At 44.5% G+C, this 21072-nt stretch overlaps 2 protein-coding genes across 5 annotated transcripts; both read right to left on the bottom strand.

Moving 5' to 3' along the window:
• Nucleotides 1-2933: 2933 nt before the first annotated feature.
• Nucleotides 2934-6672, bottom strand: th2 (tyrosine hydroxylase 2). Of its 3 annotated transcripts, none has more exons than XM_061761870.1 (12): nucleotides 6239-6672; nucleotides 5332-5506; nucleotides 5163-5251; nucleotides 5015-5082; nucleotides 4892-4942; nucleotides 4670-4815; nucleotides 4045-4180; nucleotides 3903-3972; nucleotides 3775-3831; nucleotides 3525-3620; nucleotides 3312-3445; nucleotides 2934-3234 (listed from the first exon to the last, which is right to left on the bottom strand). In XM_061761870.1, the coding sequence occupies exons 1-12, from the start codon at nucleotides 6470-6472 to the stop codon at nucleotides 3018-3020; spliced, it is 1473 nt and encodes a 490-aa protein (XP_061617854.1). In that variant the 5' UTR covers nucleotides 6473-6672; the 3' UTR covers nucleotides 2934-3017. The 3 variants fall into 3 exon arrangements, with proteins under 3 accessions (XP_061617854.1, XP_061617856.1, XP_061617855.1); XM_061761872.1 differs by having other exon boundaries at nucleotides 6253-6423; XM_061761871.1 differs by having other exon boundaries at nucleotides 6039-6381.
• Nucleotides 6673-6826: 154 nt separating this feature from the next.
• Nucleotides 6827-20761, bottom strand: pah (phenylalanine hydroxylase). Of its 2 annotated transcripts, none has more exons than XM_061761873.1 (13): nucleotides 20603-20761; nucleotides 19207-19326; nucleotides 11023-11206; nucleotides 9700-9788; nucleotides 9249-9316; nucleotides 8727-8923; nucleotides 8509-8644; nucleotides 8359-8428; nucleotides 8051-8107; nucleotides 7882-7977; nucleotides 7434-7567; nucleotides 7230-7345; nucleotides 6827-7151 (listed from the first exon to the last, which is right to left on the bottom strand). In XM_061761873.1, the coding sequence occupies exons 1-13, from the start codon at nucleotides 20672-20674 to the stop codon at nucleotides 7108-7110; spliced, it is 1383 nt and encodes a 460-aa protein (XP_061617857.1). In that variant the 5' UTR covers nucleotides 20675-20761; the 3' UTR covers nucleotides 6827-7107. The 2 variants fall into 2 exon arrangements, with proteins under 2 accessions (XP_061617857.1, XP_061617858.1); XM_061761874.1 differs by lacking the exon at nucleotides 20603-20761 and adding an exon at nucleotides 19899-19969.
• Between the last annotated feature and the right edge of the window lie 311 nt (nucleotides 20762-21072).

Below are 21072 nucleotides of genomic sequence, written 5' to 3'. Positions count from 1 at the left end.
GGTTATCTGGGCGCTCGCATATAACTCAACCCACACCATTTTGGCCTGTTATGTCATGCCAGTAGAGCCGCAGTTCAAAGGCAAGGCATTTGTGCCAACGCCAGTCTGCCTCACCGTCCGTCTATCCATCCATTGCCGGTTTTCCAGCATTCCCCAACCCATGACGCATCCCGAAACTCAGAAATATGCTGCATATTTGCCTGATCTCTTCCGTGCACAGAAAAGCTAAATCATACACTAAGCGGGGGGCATCATGTACTGAGTGGGGAAATGCATTTTTTTTTTTTTTACCCCGGTACCCCTGCTAAATAGATGTTACTTTGCAAAAAACACCAGAGGTTTCAGTGAACAGACACACGGAGGAGTAATCTGCAATGTGCCAAAAAACAGAAACCTCTGAGGTCTCAATTCTGGGAAACTACTGTCTACCTTCTGATGCCGTTCATTTTGCAGTTCAGATTAAGCCTTTCGATTCTCAGTAAATCTGTGAGTAAAAATATTGAAATAATTTTTCAAGGGTATGAGGTTTTTGGTCCTTTCATTTCTTAGCAAAATCACAAAAGCTTTGAGTAGATTTCCAGATGAAATATTTGAGGTGTTTTTGAGTAAAGATCAAGGATTCTTTACCAATGTTTGTGTATGGTACTTCCTGGAAAAATGATAAACCCAATTGTGTTTTGATCTTATTGGTATCAGAAACACTGTAAATCTCTGGATTCCTGACTTGTTAGCATGACTACTAAAGCCCTGAGCGGATATTTATTCTAATATTTGTGGTGTCTTTGGGTTTAGATCAAGGATTCTTTCTAAACATTTGTGTTCTTCTTCTTGGTATCCGAAACAAAAACTTCAAACCTCCTGCTTCCTGAATCTATTTGTTAATGATTCCTAAAGCTATGAGCAGATATTCAACAAGATGTTTGGGATGGCTCAAGGGTACCGACATTGGTTTAATTCATCCTAAACCTTAGCAATGTTTGAACTTATTGGCCATGATCACTCTTGCCACACAAATCCTGATAGAGGATCATGGGCACTTCAGTCCAACTGCATCCAGGCACCGTGTGGTTCATGGCCTCCCACAGAATCATCTCACTGATCTTGACATCTAATTACCCTCAAACAACGACACAAGGCCTTTAAAGACCTTTCACTCTTTAAAAACCAGTACGTCAACCTTGTATTTTTCTTGGCCAGGGCGCGTCAAACCGCCGCCCGCAAAGCATAACATGCTACCGGTCTCCGTGTTCGTCCTTTTTTGTTTGAACAAGTCCAGTGCGGTCGCCGCTCGGGTGTTTGTTGTGCTTTTGGGGGCAAGTGGTGCCGGACCAGCAGCTGCACACAAGCCAGAGAGCCATAACTGTCTGTGCGCACTCTGAATGCCTCAATTTGCACACTGAGATATTTTCCCGCCCTGAAATTTGAGTCCTGAGTCTTGTAGGCTTCCCAGGTCTGCCACGAGGACGCCATCTGAAGGCTAAGGAGAAGAACAACAACGACGGGAGTAAGTTGTGACCTTGTTCCTACAACCTTGCATTGATCCTTAAAAATCTGACTATCTTCTAATTGCTCCGGTTATTTTTGTTCCTGCTTAAAACCTTAAGCTCAACAAGAGCAGCGGAGCTAATGAGCAACATCATATGAAGGTGGGGAGATTAAAGCTTTTTGAGTTGGGAGTTTGGTCTAATCTCACGTCCCGTTTGCTGTGAGCGTTTTCCCACGATGATGTAAGAATATGTCAAAAAAATAAAAGTTTGGAAAACCAGATGGAAGTGTTCTCGCCCTTCCGAGTCCCTCCACTGGTTCATCCGGACTGAGAACATCCGTAAACGTGATAGATTAATGTATGCCCTTGCGGGAAGCACAGCTACAGTCGAACACTATTAGATAATATAATACCCAAGTCTTTATATCCATGTACTTGCATTGTCCTTGTCTCATTTTTTATGTTGTCAGTCAGGATCTTCACAGTCAATGCATGTCCTTTCGGTGAACTTATGCGAAGAGGATTTGTATCGAGCCTCAAAGGGTTTAGAATGGAATCATGAACTTCACACGCGCTTCGCAGGGCTCAGTGGACCCGATGACCCGCGTTCCCACTCCAAAGGAGGCAACCACGGTAACGTCGACTCGGGATGTCCTTGCAAACGCTTCTGCTCGGAGTCAGGATGATACAGCCTGTTGGGATTTGTGGTCAGCCGCGCCGAGCGCAGGAATCTTGCCGGATCTCCTCGTCATTGCCACGGTAACCTGCTGTTATTTGGCCCTCGGGCAGACCGCATCCTGGCTGGGGTTTCTCTGGGATTTGTGGCTTTGAAAGCGTCGGATGCAAGGAGTGAGCAAGGGTTTGCCTGTGCTCGCCACTCCCTATCACTATTCTCTTCTTCCAAAGCTTCCCATAGAGGCCAGCGCAGGGTTTAATTTGCTGTTGGAATTATTGTAATAAAGGGAGCAAGGCGGACGATCTGAGGCCTTGACTATGTTGATAATGGAGATGATGAGTATTGATGAGCGTGGCTCTGATGTCGCCTGGAGAGATTAGAAGCCTGGAGTTTGCTCAAAAACTCAAAAGAGCTGTCCATCTCTAGTCTCATGGAGGAAATGAAAGGATGACTACGTCGTGCCAGCGCTCACTGGCATCCGTGAGGATGACGCTCGGTCGACTGTGAGGTCCCGCTGACCTGGCCCTGTCGATGTGCTAGGCCACACTGTTGGCTCCGACTTTGACCAGCGGAGGCAACTTGATCCTTAAATCATTCATAATAAGCTCATTCTCCCTGCTTAACAACACACGCAGATCAATGCCTTCCAAGAATTTTCAACATGGAAATTGTCGGTTTGGAAACAAACGGCCTCTGAGCAAGTGCTGCTTGTGTAGTGGTTTGGTGCTGCTGGCTTCTTCCCTTATCATATATGTAAATTAGACGCAGTCATGAAAAATAAATGTTTATTTCTGTCACAGTAGACCAAGTACCAGAGACGGCAATTTGAGGCAATTCAACTGGAAATTTGGAATCTTATTTTGAATGGATGTAATTTGACTCCAGTCTTTTGGTCTGGTCGTGTTCCCAGGAGGAGCTGAGCTTCTCCAAGGCGCCCTGCAGCATCTTCAGGTCTTCTCGCGTCTTACACAGAGCAATTTGGATCTTATTGGGCTGATCCAGAACGTCCACACTGCAGGTGATAGGCTCATAGCGCACCACAAATGGCCGCTTAATTGTTGTAGAGTACTTTCTGTGTACGGAAACAAAAAAGATTAGATATTTGTTGCAGTAGCAGTCTGACCTATAACATAGATGCAAAGAAAATACCTCAATTTAATCTTTGCGTCTTCAAAGCTTTCCGAGACAAAGTATACCGGCTGGTAGCTTTGGTCCTGGTATGGCTGCACGGCAGTCTCCTCCGGGTTGAATGGCTTGTACTCTGGCTCGTTGGACAGGGCGTACTAGAAGATGGGTTGGAGAGCGTCAAGGCGCATAGAATGGGATGAAGTCTGCTATGTTATGAACACGGTGGACAATTACCACAAGTTCTCCATAGGATGAGAGAAGTCCTGCGCCATACGCTTTTACTGCTCCATTCTGTTTGCAGAGGCCAAACTCCACAGTGAACCAATATAGCTAGAAAGGAAAAGAGGCAAAGTGGATGCAGCTATTAGCTTTAGCTACTAGATGCTGTTCAAGACTCACATTCCCGTAGACATAGCCTCTTGGTATGTTTCATTCCTAAGATCTTCATCAATCAAAGAATCCCATTCAGAGCAATATATCTTACCGTGGATAATTTCTCAATGTCTTCCTGTGATGCTCCAAGCGAGGCCAGTCCAATCTCCTGCAAGTGATCACGCTAATTAGTGAAGGTTTTTCAAGCAAAAGAACCAAAGAACACCAACCGCAATATACCTGGGAAAACTGGGCAAACTCTTTGTCTGCTAGCATTGGGATGTGACCGAGCAGCTCATGGCAGCAGTCCCTGTAGGAGGAGGTCAGACATCCGTAAAAGGAGCAAACCTTGAGGGGAGTGGACAAATCCAGCGGGACTTACGGCTCAGGGGAGTGCATGGGCGCCGACACGTGGCGAATGTACTGTGTGCACTGAAACACTCGGAAAGCCAAACTGGCGAGGAAGTCCCTGGCAGAGAGCAGGCCTGCGACTGGACGCAGCTGGAAGCCTGTTTTCTCTGGGGAGAACAACAACAACAAACTTATCACCCTCTGGAGCATTTCCTTTTTGTCTTATGGAAGATCACTCAAGTGAACTACTTGAAACCTTAAGAACATCCTGTCGTACAGTTGAGTTGTTTCATCTATGTCCTGGCAGCTGGCTGATCTTATACTTGTGGGAAGCGTTTGCTGAAGAGTAACTATGGACACCTACAGGTCGTGTACAGTGACGACAATTTGGCACTATTCTAGGAAGACTTCATGGTTTTTTTTTTTTTAGTATGTCCATGCATTCATAGGCCTTGCTTTGCCCAATAGAAAACAGAAAAAGGCCCCTACCAAGTTGAAAGTATACAGTGGACAGAATTAACATTTAGGGACCACTAGGGCTTTGTTTCCAACATCTAATAGATTCATTCATCAACACCCAACACCCTTCCAGCTACTACTAAGCCTTTTGTCTCTCTCCAGTATTGTAAGTGGGTGTGATAGTTATGCCGTGTCACCTTTGAGGAAGGCGGAAATGTCTCTGAGCTGAGGGATGCGCTCCTCACTGTAGCCGCACTCGCGCTCCAATTGCTGCAGGCCATCCAGGAACTGTCGGCAGGCCAGATTGGGGTAGATGTTCCGCAGCTTCTTGTACACCTCCCTCCTTTTTGAATGGACACTTTGTTTAGGTCACGTCTCATCACTTCCCTGCAATGGTCACCATGCACCTGTTGTCTCACCATGTGGCTGTTTCTTCTGCTGTGTACTCCACCTCGGGCAGTGGTTCACCCCTACAACAAACAAAAATAATCAACACCAGAGTGACATTTTGGAGGAGAGTCTCTCTCTCCTTTAAGACTTACTGTTTGTATCTGTAGGACAGCTCTGAAATGAAGGAGCGTCGCTTCCTGTATTCTGCGTCTGTGTAGCCCTGCGGGACACGTCACACATGGTTTGTACACAGGTTCACTTTTCAAAAGCAAAGCTGACAACATTTTATTGTTCGCTCACCGGATGATCCTCGTCTATGTCTGGATCGAATTTGGTTATCAACAAGTTGCATCTGTCCAGCTCCTTTATCTGTCGAGGGAACCAGGGGACTGTGATGGAGATGAAAAGCAGCAATTAAAGCTCGGAACTCCCACCCACCCACCCGCCCTCATACTAATGCAAAACACACCCTTTTCCTCCGGGATAGACCTAACGTTATCCACCACTCTCTTCAGCGAGTTAACAAAGACATCCAGGTCGGAGCTGTTCACCTCACACTTAACAAAGAACTCCAAGTCGGACGTGCTGTTCTTTGACCTCCTTCCCGGCCGGCTCTCAACGTGGAGGAGTTTGGCGTCGAATGTCTGTAAATGTGACAGACACACATTGTTGAACTGTATACAGTAATCCCCCATACAGCCATGGTTCAGAATTCAGTAAGTCACCTATTGGCATTTTGTTTTTGTTTTTTTTTTTAAGTGGAACTTATTCACAACCTTTTACTGAAAAATCTATTGGGAGATTTTGTGCACTTTCTGAAGCACCCGAAGAGGCCACAAGATGACACTAAAGCCCTGTCTAAATAGGAAAGTTGCACAGTAATTGGTCCAAGGAAGTATATTGAAGTAAGACAGTCTCGACTGAAAGACAAGCTTTTGAAGGAGCTAAGTTTAGCATGGGTTGGTTGTGGAAGTTAGGAGAGTCGAGACGTACACGTATTTTTTTTCCAAAATTAAATCTGTAATGTGCCATTCATTTTTAAGGGTAATGTAATAAGATGAGTTTAGAATGATATTTAAGTGTTTTGGTATCATAGTTTGTGATATATTTACAGCTATGTTAATACTATGTATTAATACAAGCAATTAGAAACATTTTCAGGGTGGTGTCAATTACCTGTGGTAGGGGTTGGTCCCCAAAATGCTGTAACTCACAAAACAATTTACATAAACATTCCTTATTTGACCCTGTTATGGAGCTAAATAAGGTTAAAAATAGTTTACCAGCCAAGAAAATAACAAGCATTATTAAATGAACACAATAGCCATTATTTTGTTCGGAAAGGCAGAGTTTTTGGTGTCCCCCTCCCTGGTTACCTCAAATATTTTACCCGTCTTAAAAAACCCCGCATTCTTCTCGTTGCTGAGGTTGAAGAGTACGTTGAGGGTCACCCGGCCCTCCTTCTCCTCGAAAACACGCGCGTCCACGCCCCGGGAGGGCTCCGCCGAACCTCCTCCTCCAATGCTGCGCTCCCGCCGGGCATCCTCAATCAAACTCTGCCTCCGGCCGCTGAAGGGTGTCGCCTGGCCTGCGCTGCTGTCTGTCTTCATGGTTTAAAGATGTACTGCGGTGTGAGTCCGAGGCCTTTAAATAGCATCTCATCTGAGGGATAAATGCAGATGAGTGTGTGCCCTTTTTGGGCGCCTTTTGCGTCACTGAGCCAAAAGCAAGTCATTGAGCAGCCGCTTGTTGTCTAACGTCACTGTGTGATAGCCATTCAAGCGAAACAGGTCTTCACAGGTTGCATACAAAAATGCTGTGTATTTTTAGCCTTGTTTGTTTTCCCATGCCATGTACATTTCCTATTGTACAGGGGAAACATATTTGCGTGCTGCTAAGTGTTCATATGAAAATAAACACTTTGAATATTGAAATTAAGGCTAAATAGGACAACCGAGACCACATTAGTTTAGTCTATTTATTAGTTTCATTGATATTCCATGCAAAAAAAAAATGGTTATCAAATGATACAAGTCTTGTATAATATGTGAAATCACGTTTTAGTATGCATATTAGAGTACTACTAGAATAACACATTAGACGGTGCTGACATCGAGAGGCTTCACGTTTCACTCAACTAAAACACAGATTATTATTTATTGTATGCCAGTAATTTTGTCATGTGTTTTACTACAAAAAAACTGATATACAAGTATAATAAGCTTCAGGCTGTCTGGTCACGACGTCATTCCAGTTTATGCAGGGCTTCACACAGTTTCCCTATTTCGCCTGCAACCAAGGGAAGAAAAGCATGTTAGGAAGCAGCTTATCATAATTGGTGTTTTCTAATAGTGGATTGGAACATACTCTTGATGCTGTTGGCCAGGTTGCTGAGCTGCTGGGTGTTGTCCAGCACCTCCACGCTCTGGGTGTACGGGTTGTAGCGCACAGTGAAGGGCCGAGGAATGGTGCCGGCAAACTTCCTGTAAGTTATACAAGAGTCACATAAAGTTAGGGATTTTCGGGTTTCAGGTCAAATGTTAGGACCCTAGTAGCGTGGAACATGCATACCTGACTCTGTCTTTAGCATCCTCAAAGCTCTCAGCGACAAAGTAGACAGGCTGGTACTCTGTGATAGGATATTTCTGGACGCTGGTCTTCTCGGGGTCAAAGGGCAGCAGTTTGGGCTTGTCCGTCAGACAGTACTGGAAGACAAGCAATGACACATTCAGTGACGATCAATGAGCCTTGAGATTCCTGTTAAAAACAGGAAGTGGAGTATGATTACGGCCTCTTGCTTTCCCCCTTGGACTCTGCCGAGCGAACATCCTCTACTGATGCAACGTGTGACTTCCATCGACGCTCGTCGGCCCACGCTGAGCCACTGGACCACCTTTCCCTTCTCTTCACCAGCCAGACGGAGTGTGGCTCAGTGACACATTAAACCCAAGCGGACCACTAACCCACTGCCTGAGCGCAGAGCCCTCCACTCACTGTGGTGGCTGGCTGATGAACGTACCTGCAGCTCTCCGAACGATGACAACAAGCCTGCTCCGAATGCTTTGATCTCGGAGCCCTGTTTGCAGAGGCCGAACTCTACGGTGAACCAGTAGACCTGACACAGAAACACAGGCTGGTCAACACCAGCAAGCTCGATCTGGAATCTTCAGTTTGATGCAGAAACCTACCGTTGCAAGTTTCTCGATGTACTCGTCTGGGGCGCCAAGAGAAGCAAGACCGATCTCCTGTTTGGAGGGAAAAGAAGAAATGTTATTGATATTTAGGTCACAGGTGTCAAATTCCAGGCCTCATCCAGCCCACCACATAATGCCAATGTCAATTACACATTGATTTTCACAGTCATAATAGACTTCTGAGGGAAACCGTAACTACAACGTTGCCTGTGATGAAAATGAGTGACATTCATGCTTTAGGTGTGTTCAATGGGTCATTCAGATTGAGAGGGAATGGAGTCTGTCCCAAGCGCTTTGTATACCTGGGAGAACTGGGCAAAACCTGAATCAGCAAAGAGCGGGACATGCCCCAGGAGCTCATGGCATATATCACTGTAACAGAAAACAAACTTAATCGCACACTAAGACCTTCTCTTTGTGTCTTCCACTCGGAATCCACCGCCCAGACTCACGGCTCAGGAGTGTACGTAGGCTTGGAGCCGTGGCGGATGTACTGTGTGGAATGGAAGACGCGGAAGGCGAGGCCAGCGAGGAAGTCCCGGGACGAGAGCAAGCCAGCCACCGGGCGAAGTCGGAAACCGGTGCACGCTGCAGAAAGGTGGAGGCGCATAAAAACCGAGTGACTCGAAAGTGCCTACAAAATACGGACGCCGAAGAAGACCCAACGCACACTGCAGGAAGCGGGACACGTCCTCCAGCTGTGGGATGTTGTCCTGCCTGTAGCCGCAGTACTTCTCCAGCAGGGGGAAGACTCTGTTGTGTTCGTGGCACGCGTGAGTCGGGTACAGGGTCTTAAGCTCCTTGAAAACAATGCCCCATGTGGCCTTTTCATCCTCTGCATACTCCACCCGCGGGATGGGCTGTCCACTGCAAGGACAAAAACACAAACTTAAAAGCACCAAAACAGGCAACTATCAATCAGTAAAAAGTAGCCACTTTCAGGCAGAATGCGACGAGACGTACAAAGAAAACCATTCAAAATATATCTATATATATTATATATATATATATATATATATATATATATTCTGAATCGGAACTATGCAAGGCAGTAGGTCGTACTACAAAAGTTTTTGCGAACACAGTTTCAGGACCATAGGGTCTAACAATGTTACACACATTAACCTGTCAAAGATGTTGGCAACAATGTTACATTTCATTCCACATGATGAGGAATTAAGAGTTAAATTACTGTCTGTAGTTGTAGGCGATGTCGGCAAACTCCTTCCTGCGGGTCCGGTACACAGGGTCTGTGAAGCCCTGGTGGACACGTACACACAAAAGGAGAAACTGTGTTAGATCTCACAAATGACACCCAAACGAATCCCCGTGGCCTTTGACAGCATTACGCACTCAGACCCCGATGAGAGCATGCAAATGTGCATTCAAAGGAAGCCTTTGTAGAGAGGGGTTTTCAGCTTTATGATGAATATATTTCGCTTTAATGATGGTGGCAAAAGGGAGCAATTATCTATAATTATAGGAGCCCCAATTAAAGCAATGACATCAATTTGTGCGTTTCCATGAGAATAGGCGGCCTGTCATCTCTCGCGGGCCTCGTGTTTCATATGCCGCGTGGGCGTCAGAAGATATGTGTGTATGCACAAACACAGACACACGTTTTAGATGAGTCAGAACTTTACCGGGTGATCAGCATCCAGCTCTGAGCCGTAACTGAGGATCTGGTTGGCAAAGCGGTCCAAGTCCTGAATGTCGTTGGGGAACCACGGCACTGGAGAGTAGAGTTTTTACGTCATTGAATTAGATTGATATTTTATTGGTTCTGATTTCTCCTTTTTTGGGGGGGTGGGACAAATAAATTGTCAGTTCGAAGGCTGTCCCTACCCAAGAACTCCTGGTGAAAATATGTTTTATGTTACATTTACAATACAATGTCTTTTTTGGGGGGGGGGCAGGGATTCAGCCCCTGAAGCCAGTTTCTACAAGCATGAAATTTAGTGGGAAGTCTATCATGAATAGAGAGCCATGCAAAAAAAAAACATTCAAAATGATAAAAGTACGTCTGCTATTTGCCATTTTCTTCAAAGACAAACTTCGAGATTGAGAGATTTTGTCCGATTGAGTTTTATGGTACTGGTACTGGAATGTACTATCAAAAGCAACTACATTGTAATGTAATAAAAAAAAAAATAGCTGCAGATCAACCATTGTGCGCCTGGAGGAGCACAAATGGATATTGGTGATGACGAGGGTTTTGGACTGTCGGACATCATGGTGTCTTTGCATGTTGACGCTCAGCAGAGCAGTGCATACAGGCTATCTGCTTGTTCTGCTGGATTTATGACCGGCAAAGACACTCATGAATTTCCATTTGTGCCGTGTGGTCCAAAAGCCGGAGGCTGCTCCGAGACAATGAGGCCCTAACAGGCTTCCCTTACAACAGGGCCATAAATATAGTCGCGTCCACTTGACTCTGACCGGCTGGTGGCCGTGTCTCGGTAGGGCCAGTCAGTCTTGGCCCACCATGACCTTGGCATGTTCCCTCTGGCCGGAATTTGGTCCTGGACGGGGGCCACACTGAGCACCCCTGTTCCCGCCAGGCCTATTAGTGCTGAGTAGCAAAACTAATGTCATTCTTGAAACAACTAATAACGGGGTCAGCGCTGGGTGGCGAGCCACCCGTCTAGTCAGTGACGATGGCTGTCCATTAGTGAGTGGATCCATGAAGCACCACAACCCTGCTCATACATAGACCAGTTTGTAAAGGCCTGCCCATCCTTTTTAGTAATACCCCCGTTCTTCCTCTAGAGGCGACTGTGACCCACTGTACTTTCAGTTGGATCTGTGCAACCACAAGACAATCTTTTGTGTGGTCGTCAAACATCTTTCTAAATCCTGCTCTTTCCACCGACGCAACCTCAATAAACTCAGATCAGTAGCCCCCGCCCCCCAATAAATGAAGATGCGCATTCATCTAAGGACTACTTCTAAGGGTTGGCTCTCACCGGTGTCCTTCTGTTTGTTACGCGACAGCTCGTGCACCTGGCCGCTGATCTGCGTGCGCAGGCCGTCGATGACATCGTCCAGCGCCTGCGAGCAGCTGGAGTCCACGCTGATGAAAAACTCGTACTGCTCCTTGCTTATGCGCGACGGCCGCGACTCGATGTGTGTCAGGTTGATGCCCTTTTCCTGCAAAACGGCACCAGGACAACAACATTGATGTGAGTAAGTGGATGCTAGTTGGTTGTTGTTCTTGTAGTGCCTTGTTGCACTTCCCTGGTTTAACCACAATGTGGTGCAATGGTACCCCTAATACTCTCCGGTTACTCTTCTTGGACTTGTGAGTGGATCCTTAATCCTTCTTTTCTATCTGTATTTTTTTTGTATTAATTAGCCGGCTGTGCGTTTGATTGCGATAAAGAACAAGAATAAATTGATAGAAGATGAATCCAAATAATTTCCCCCCCCCCCATTTATAAAATATTCTACATTTTATAAACTTGCAATTTGACCTTCAACATATCATGGGGCATTACAGTGTGGTTTTCCTAAATGAAGGCTTCAATTGTCGTTATAAATAAACATTGTATCCTTGCATCCATTCTTCCAAAGACTGTTAACATTTTTCCACAGACACAATAAACAACAACTTTATAAAGAGATTGCAGAATCGCATACTTCTCTGCACAAATGGCCAGCTGTTGTTAGGCATTTACTTGTGGGCCAATTCCTTAATGACATTTTTTCAGCACTTTTACTTTCAATAAATGTTTGGTTGAAAATGATTTATAGTTTTCTGAATGTGAGGTTTTGAATTTTATCAAAGAGGCCTTTAAACGGTCTTAAATTTTAGTTCAACCAGCAAAACCAGCGTTTAAGATGACAAAAGCTACTCTAAGGTTTTGGACATGATCATAGCTGCTTATCTTCCCTCAAAATTAAAATTCTCAGATGTTTTTGATCGGTATGCACACACATTGACTTAATTCGCCGAGTCTCCATATGGCCTATAAATGAAGTCAAATGAAGTCATTAAACAAATCTAACCCTCGTGAGGATGTTGGGGAGCCGCTGGAAGGCATCTTTGCGTAGCATACACGGCGGATGGGAGAGGGTGTATGTCGTGTTCTCATTTGCGATAGGCCGATTGGAACGCGAGGGCGTGAGTGGCGCAGGCCTCTCATTATTTCCACATCTGGTTCAAATTATGTTTAGCACATCTTGAAAGCCAAGCATGCCAGCATCCATCAGAAGTCATGGGAAAAATGTGACCGTCGTGAAATGACCGTCTGTGTCCCAGTCAGGACTGATGCTGTCTTGCTTAAATCAGGTGTTAAGTTTATTAAGTTTATTTGTATAGCCCTTAATCACAAAGGAGTCTCAAAGGGCTCAAATGGGGGGGGGGGGGCAGGCTGCAATGGATGTCGAGTGGGTAACATTTATCACATAGTCTGCACCTGTACAATGTTTATTACAATGACAAGATGCTGTAGAATGTTCATTAAGATGGCATAAGAGTTCAATTAAGGAGAAAAAGGCACCGCAGGGTAGTAGATTCCTTCGGTGGTTCTGCCTCAGGACCTGGCCCGGTCGTTCCGAGCAGAATCCTCCATGGCAACGACTCCGGGGGGAAAAGTGGTCCACCTCAGATCTTGTCCCAGTTGGTCGGTGCAGAACCCAAACAGCCAGTCTCTGATTTGGTCAACGTCTCTTAGCCCTCTTTCCGAGCAGGAGACGAGGGGGGGGGGGGGGGGGGGGGGGGGAGGAGATAGGACAAGCGGCAGTAAAACAGGGCTACTTTTATTTTAACTAAATCCCAAAGAGTGGAAATAAGTCTTAAGTAGTCATTTAAACATTTCCACTGCGATGGCAGCTCAAATATATGCGGGTAGGGCATTCCAGAGTACTAGAGCACGTATCGAAAATGCTCCAAAGCCTGTGGACTTCTTTCCGGCTCTCAGAGTCACCAAAAGACCAGCGTTTTACAAGTGTAGGTTTCGGGACGGAACATACGGTACAACTAAGTTAGCGTGATAAGAGGGCGCTAACCCGTGTAATATTGTATGAGGAAGTAACAAGACCTTAAAATCGCATCTCAAGTGGACCGGGATCCAATGGAAGTTGGGCAGAATGGGGGTAATAGCATCAAACGTTCTTGTCCTCGTCATAAGTCTTGGCTGCAACGTTTTGTACTAACTGCAGGCTTTGATTGCTGGACACGGGAAGACCAGTAAGCACCACGTTACGATAGTCGAGGCGAGACGTAACAAATGGGTGGATTATGATCTCTGCATCACTAGGTGATAGGATAGGCCGCATCTTAGCGATATTGCGAGGATGAAAAACAAAAATGCAGTTTTGGTAATATTCTTAATGTGCTTTTAAAAGGAGAGAGTTGGATGAAATATAACGGCAAGATTTTTTGCTGTCTGACTTTGGGTAATGGTGCTTTTGTCAAAACTCAGAGTCGTGTCCTTAAAGAACTGGCTATGTTTAGCAGGGCCAATAATCAACAGCTCAGTTTTCTCAGGGTTAAGGAGCAAAATGTTACAGAACATCCACTGTTTATTCTCAGCGAGAGACCACTCCAGATGGTGCTTTTGTCAAAACTCCGAGCGGTGTCTTTAAACAAGTGGCTATGTTTAGCAGGGCCAATAATCAACAGCTCAGTTTTCTCAGGGATAAGGAGCAACAAGTTACAGAACATCCACTGTTTATTCTCAGTGAGACACCACTCCAGATTAGAGCAATCGCGTGGACTAGGTAGTTTTAATGGCATGTATAGCCGAATATTGTTGGCATCAAAGAAAAAGCTCATCTTATATTTGCGTATGATATCACCAAGCGGCAGCATATAAATACTGAACAAAAGATGGCCGAATACCGATCTGTGCGGAACTCTGCAAGTGAGATTATAATACTCAGTACCTTGAATTACACGGTGCATCCTAAACCAAGAAAGTGCTGGGCCTGCAATACCAACACGCGTTTCGAGGTGATCTAGTGGTCTACTGTGATCAACGGTATCAAAGGCAGCGCTGAGGTCGAGTAATAATAATATTGATGAGGTGTCTCAATCCATCCATTCATCCATCCATCCATTTTCTGAGCCGCTTCTCCTCACTAGGGTCGCGGGCGTGCTGGAGCCTATCCCAGCTGTCATCGGGCAGGATGCGGGGTACACCCTGAACTGGTTGCCAGCCAATCGCAGGGCACATACAAACAAACAACCATTCGCACTCACAGTCACACCTACGAGCAATTTAGAGTGTCCAATTTATGCATGTTTTTGGGATGTGGGAGGAAAGCGGAGTGCCCGGAGAAAACCCACGCAGGCACGGGGAGAACACGCAAACTCCACACAGTCGGGGCCGGGGATTGAACCCGGGTCCTCAGAACTGTGAGGCTGACGCTGTAACCAGTCGGCCGCTGTGTCTCGATCCATAGCTTGTAAAAGATCATTGGTCACTTTTGCAAGGGCTGTTTCAGTAGAGTGGTCTGCCCTGAATCCTGACTGAAGAAGTCCAATTAGAATGCTTGAGGCCATGTGATCATTAAGCTATTGTACTACAATTTTTTTTCAAGACTTTTTGAAATAAACGAGAGATTTGACACTGGCCTGGAACTGCAAAGACTCTCAGAGTCGAGGTTGGGTCTTTTGAATAAGGGACAAATAACGGCAGTCTTGAAAGGTACAGGTACAGCGCCGGAAGAGAGTGATACTTTTGTGTTTGAGATTGAGGGTCCTAAGATTAAAAACAGCTCTTCAACAAGTTTCCCAACGAGAAATTGCATGAAATCATCAGCTGCAAAGGAGGAGCTGTAGGAAGTAAGCTGCTTTTAGCATTTTTACTGTATCAAATAAGTATCTAGGGTTATTTTTATGAAGACCAATTATTTTGGAAAAATAATTAATTTGAGCTGAAACGAGAGCTTTTTTGTGTTTTAGAAAACTATCCCCCCCCCCCATGCCTGACGGAAGACCTCCAGTTTAGTTACACGGCATTTGCGCTCAAGCTTCTCTGCTCTAGTTGGTGGACAAGTCTCTCTAGCAGGGAAAGCCTCTCAAGCAAAAGGGTGCAAGTGGTGCACTAGTCCATGCTCACGTTTATGTGGTCGGAATTTTGGAGGCCGAGGCTGTGGGATAGCCGAAGAGCCTCGTCGGTGTCCGACGATGGCGCGGCTGGAGCTAGTAGCCTTGAAAACTGGGCTACTCCGCTCTCAAAAATTCTAAATAGTCTCTAAAAGTAAAAACGAGGGTGAAAGTAGAATGTAAAAATGTAAGTAGACGAAGGGAATGCGTTAAGATTCCGTCTCTCGGACGGGCAGAGCGTCGCGTGACTGGAGCAGCGTCTGAATGTGAGAACTCGTTGAGATGCAGCCAGGTAGTGCACCTCACGTTTCCTCGTGTTGAAAGGAATTGAATTGGAAAAAGTTTGATGTTGCTTTTGATTTTTCCTCATACATATTGTATACTGTACACACAAGCTTCTAAAGAGTGTCGCTATGAATTTTGGCTCAGCCCAGTTTCTTGTTTGACCACTGCTCAGTCCAACTGGGAAGTCCAAGGAAATCAGTGAAGACCATAGAAGGAGAATTATAGAGCCTTTTGAAGTCATTTCTAAAGTCTAGTGCACACGTTGAATCTGTGGATTTAAAAATGCACTAAAGATGTACATTTTATCATCGTCATCATTCCACCCTGGGAGACGAATGGTTCAAAACAAGTCAACAAAAGCCGAAGTATAGTAACTGCCAGCAAATGTCGCCATACGGAACGCACTGAATGAGTAACGCTCACTACGAAAGAGGCCAAACATAATGGAGCACATGAGCAGAAAACACTCAGACTGATTTCCTTCTAAATCTGGAGTTTCACGCTTTTTACAAAGTGAGCCGTGCGTAATTTGTCGATGTAACTGTGACGCAAGAATACGCAAAGACATGGGAAGCCGTCCAAGTATTTATTGGCTATCCTTGATTTCCAGCTTAAGGTCCATGTACTAGTATGCTATTTTGTCCTCACTCGTAAGACTATTCAGGTCACTGGTAGACTGACTGTGTCTCAGTTACTAGTATTGTTTTTTTCTTGCAGTACTGTATGACATTTCTTCACACTAGTAGGACAACTTTGGCATATTCGTCGGACAAATACTAGTGAATCAAAACTGCGCACTAGATGGTAACTCGTAGAATTTGATGTCATGAGTGGTACTATTAGCACGCAGTTCTCAACCAGTCCACAGTTTTGCCACACTAGTAACATGAGGTTTTCCTACTTGTATGCAGAAATGTCATACAGTATTGGAAGACGCTAGTGGAAAAAAGATTCAGAGTAAGCTTTATGGAAAGCTGTTTGAGCATTTATTGGAGATCCTTGAGTAGCCAATTTAAGCTCCTTGTACCGGTATACTCTTTGACCTCTATGCTGTCTTACTCATCATTTTCCACTTTTGGCCTACTAGTACGTAATTAAATCTTACTCGCAAACTACTGTTTTGCGCAAGGAACGCTACTAGGCATGTGTCACACACTATTAACCAAAATCCCAATGAGTAGTTTTGACTCATTTTTAACATGGAATTGCCCTACTTGTGTGCCCTAGCCATCCTACTAGTGCACTCAATAGTCTTACTCGTGACAAAGAGCGTACTATACACGGACGTGAAGTTGGCTATCAAGAATATCGAATAAATGCTCAAACGGCTTTTCATATGAAGAAGTCAGCAAGTTTGGATTCCACGAATAATCACTTCAAAAGCCACAATGGCACAATTCTGCTTCTTGCTCCTTCGGGGGATGGCGTTCTTTTCGCAGAAAAGCTCTTTGCATTTTGCCGCTCGTGCCAAAGCCAGCTCCGAAAATCCCAACAGCCAGGTCAGGGCATCACATGCCAAGTCACATGAAGCGCACTCTCCACCAGTGTGGCGATGAGCCTGGTTGGAGGGGGTGGGGGTGGGGGTGGGGGTGTGGATTTGGGTCATTCAAGCTGTTTTATTGAGGAGGCGGAGGGAGGGTCAGGGGGAGGATTGGGAGGGTGTCAGCTCATAGGTCCAGAGAGGGATTTGTGTTTTCATTCAACAACTACAGCGCCCCCCCCCCAATCCTCCTTTGGGGGACCCCAAACAAAATAAAAACTCAATTAACACAACAACAACAATAGAAATCCTCCAAACACGATTCCATCTGTTGACTTTTCCCGTTATTTTCACTTCTTACTTTTTTCCCTAGTGGGAGTTGCACTTTTACATGTCTAACCTTGATGATGATTAAATAATAGAAGCGCTGCCAATCCTTGTGGACTCGAGCAATAAGTCACGTACGCAGACTCTGCAAATCAATAAAAATCTAAAAAAAAACCTCAGGCAGGTGTAGTCATGTCAGCAAAGTTACATTTTTAAACAGGTTATACTTTTTAATACCTTATATTATTATTTGATTATAATATATTATTATTAACGCTTGTAGTTTACTCTGCAATTTATATACATTTTAACCCAACTCAATGTTAGATAAATTTTTGCCCTTTTTGAATGTTTTTTCCCCCCCCCCAACCCCAGGATCCATATTTGAATTATTTGGAAGTAATTCTATCATTTCATCTTTGCATTTATCCCTCTTTTCATTTGACCGCTTCACAGTGTGTATATTCATCATTTATTTCTGGATTATACACTTATTACACTCGCTTCTTTGAATCAGTCCCCCTTTTTAGTGGCGCTATTAAGTCAAGTCACCTCATTGCAAATTTCAACTTGACAAAAGAAATTTGATCTTCCTTACCAACAATGTTCATCGATAAAAAACAACAACAACAACCTAATTATATTAATAATAATTAACAAATAAATACAATCAGGTTTTCAAAATGGGTCAGTTTGACCCACAACATAAGATTAGGGTTAACCTTCAATTTGATAAAACTCCACCATTTGTATGGCTTATTTGTCAGTAAGTACGCATTGTACTGTCGACCATCTCAAGGGTAATCCACGTCGTGCCCTGTTGTTGTATCGTCGTTTGGCCCTGTGGGTCAGTGGATCAATGCGGCATGCGAACTCATGTGAGATAAGCGCCGTTTATTTAGTCATGAGGCCTCTTCCGAAAGGTCGCCGGCACAAAAACAAACTGGGATGAACATTTAGACGCCCAGTGATGAGACCTGAATGATTGATTTATTGATTGATTCATTGAGTTAGTTTTCATTTGACTAAAACACATTTACAGACATAAAGTCGGGACAATTTGGCATTCAGCCAGGAGCGCCACCGGCAAATCACATGAAAGTGGCGACAAAGTCAGCTGCCGGGTCCTGTGAGGTGATTAGAAGTGGGAGGGGCTTTACCTCAAAGGAGAGCTGAGCGATATGGCCTTCAAATAAAATACCAGATTTTTCTGTTTTTCCACAAATCATCAATTTCAATTTTTGTTTTTTTATTTCATTGATTTTTAATTCTCTTGATACCAAACTCCACAGTGCAGAAATTTGAGAATATTTTCTGTTGAGAGGCTGAAATTGCGAGGATTTGGACAATTTTAAGTTAAATAAGGTCTCAATGATTAAAACACCAAAACACCTGTGGATGACTTTGATAATCGAGTTGTTGTTGATTCATTGATAATTGTTGCAGCTGTACTCGTCAAGGTACTACTGTATATTTTTTTTACAGATAATGTGAAAATAGGTTCTTCCTCTTGGGGGGGGAAAAAAAGTCCATTTTCAGGGCTCCAGCCCTCCCCTAAATATGAGGTGTCGAACTCCATTTTGTTGATTTGAAGTTACGTTTACCCCCTGAGCGCCGTTCGGACTGTGAAACCTTATAAATGTTTCAGTGCCTCATCATATTATTATATATTAAAAACAAATTGACGATCGACTCATTTCGGAATCCGAAGTCAAGAATAATGATTCGTTTGTTTCAACTAGTGTTCAAGGGTTTGGTCACCAAAGAAAAAAGGCTTGCAATATCGCAACGTTATTTTTCATTGCGTATGAGCAATAATCATGGAAGTTGACACATGATTTGCCGGGCCTTGAGTTTGAAACGTGTGCCCTAAATGTTGACATTTTGCCCCTTCAATTTAATAAAGTGCGAGTAAATTTTGTGTCTGCTCGCACGTGTGTTGTCGTGTGTCTCAGCAGGAATTCAAGTTGCTTTTTTTTTTTGAAAAGAATGGTCATGTCCTACCTCAAAGAGTCGCAACGCACGGGCCAAGGCGCCCACCTCCTCCTTCAGCGAGAAGATGCAGGAGATGACTTCGCTCTTTTTGCTGGTTTCCTCTTCCAGGTACATGGAGCCACGCCGCCTCTGAGAACAACCACACCTTGTTATGAATATCCCAAAGTGTTATTTGCATCTGTTTGAGCCTTTAAGCGCTGCCACGTCAGTGCGGGGGGGGGGGGGGGGGGGGGGGGCAGGGAGCTACGTGATCAAACGGACACACCCAGAGAAGTCAAACAAAAGGAAAACGGATTCAAACTCAAAATGTTTGTGGTTATCAAAACATTGGCTCGCTGTCAGATTTCATCAGCCGTTTTCCCGCTTGGGTTCCTCTGACGTTCCAGCTATTGTTTCCGGAATATTCCAGTCCAGATGCCCTCTTTCACCGCGGTTACAGTTCAAAACAAAAACAACGGCGTGTTTAAAACATGAGAAAATAAATCTCTTGCGGTAGATTTTATTTCTGTACACTCATTCTATGAAAACAGCAATGGAAGTTTCACCTAAAAAAGTAATAGCAGTATGTTTTAAAAAAGTGAGTAAAGCTAGTAACAAAAATAAATCATGATTGTCCCTTTTATTTCCGCACACTATTTCTGTTCCACATAAAAAGATATATGTGTGTGTGTGTGTGTGTGTTTCTGACAAGTGCTTCACACCTGTATTCCACGGAGTCCACCAGTCGGGAATCGTTGAGCAGCATTCTACGATCCTCGTTGTCGGACTACATTCCACAATTGTAAAGTTTAGCCATTGTGGAATATTGTCCAGCGATCAAGCGATGGGTGGACTTCATGCAACACCGAGGTGAAGCGCTTGTCAGAAACAGTGCTTAAGTGATGCTGCATTGGTGGAATGGAAATCTAGCAACCAGGATGTTTGGACAACATTCCACAATTGCATCAGCAATAGAAATAGCTTTCTACAGTTGCGGAAAGGTTGCTGGATTCCATAGAACACAGGTGGGAAACACTTGTCAGAAACACTGCTTATACAGTACAACAACAACAAAATAATGTCTTCATTTTCTGTAACAATAACACATTTGATACACTTAAAAATAGAAATACAGTAGATTACCGCAATTGTGGAACTGTGTCCTCTGTTGGAGGACTTCATGCAACACAGGTGTGAGAAACACTGCTTATACGACAAAATATTAACGGATAGGAATGATTCAAGCATTTTTTTGCATACAGCAATGTTTGTGCTGTGTGCCTTTATACAAGTAAAAGCTATTCTGATTTCTATGAGCTTTACTGCCTTTTTTTTTTTTAGATATCTTGCTCTTATTCAGAACTGCAAATTACCCAAAACCACTGCATTGTTACATGTATTTTTCGTTTTGTTTTTGCAGACCTACCCCTTTGTCCTGCTGCTCCGGCTCGCCATCCTGACTGGAGCTCCCGTTGATTCTCTTGTAAGCCGCGTCCATTTTCTCTGACGTGCAGGTGTGCTGTGTGTTTTGTGTACAGAGCGTTTGGCTTTTGCTGGATTTTGTTTCGCGGGGCCGCCACTTCTTGTTACGCAGCAGGTCACGTGACGCCACACACAGACACACCCCTCTGCTATGGCATGTGACGGGACGCTGGTTGTGAAACAAGCCCTGCGGTGGAATCCCATGTGCTCTGAATGGTGGTGACCTAAAATGTGCGCGGTCTCGTGTTTGGGGGTGGTGGTGTCATCTGCATAACTATGACAGTCAAAATTAAAGTTCTGAAGAGTTTGACCCAAGGGCAGCATATACAGGCTGAACAGGAGGGGTCCAAGAACTGACCTTTGAGGGACCCCATAGGTCATTGCCAGTCGATGAGATTGGTTACAAAATAACTC

Source organism: Phyllopteryx taeniolatus, chromosome 22 (genome assembly GCF_024500385.1).
Source record: "Phyllopteryx taeniolatus isolate TA_2022b chromosome 22, UOR_Ptae_1.2, whole genome shotgun sequence".
NCBI classification, from domain to species: domain Eukaryota; kingdom Metazoa; phylum Chordata; class Actinopteri; order Syngnathiformes; family Syngnathidae; genus Phyllopteryx; species Phyllopteryx taeniolatus.
This window is presented reverse-complemented; position numbering and strand designations above follow the sequence as displayed.

What these genes read in the sequence shown, in the direction of transcription:
- th2 (XM_061761870.1), bottom strand. Translation starts at nt 6,472, where the DNA reads ATGAAGACAGACAGCAGCGCAGGCCAGGCGACACCCTTCAGCGGCCGG. An exon ending in CTGTCCTACAGATACAAACA is followed by an intron (nt 4,943 to 5,014) that starts GTAAGTCTTAAA and finishes TGTTTGTTGTAG; the next exon opens with GGGTGAACCACTGCCCGAGG. An exon ending in ACATTGAGAAATTATCCACG is followed by an intron (nt 3,621 to 3,774) that starts GTAAGATATATT and finishes TTTCCTTTCTAG; the next exon opens with CTATATTGGTTCACTGTGGA.
- pah (XM_061761873.1), bottom strand. Translation starts at nt 20,674, where the DNA reads ATGGACGCGGCTTACAAGAGAATCAACGGGAGCTCCAGTCAGGATGGC. An exon ending in CATCGTTCGGAGAGCTGCAG is followed by an intron (nt 7,568 to 7,881) that starts GTACGTTCATCA and finishes CTTGTCTTCCAG; the next exon opens with TACTGTCTGACGGACAAGCC. An exon ending in CCTGGCCAACAGCATCAAGA is followed by an intron (nt 7,152 to 7,229) that starts GTATGTTCCAAT and finishes CCTTGGTTGCAG; the next exon opens with GCGAAATAGGGAAACTGTGT.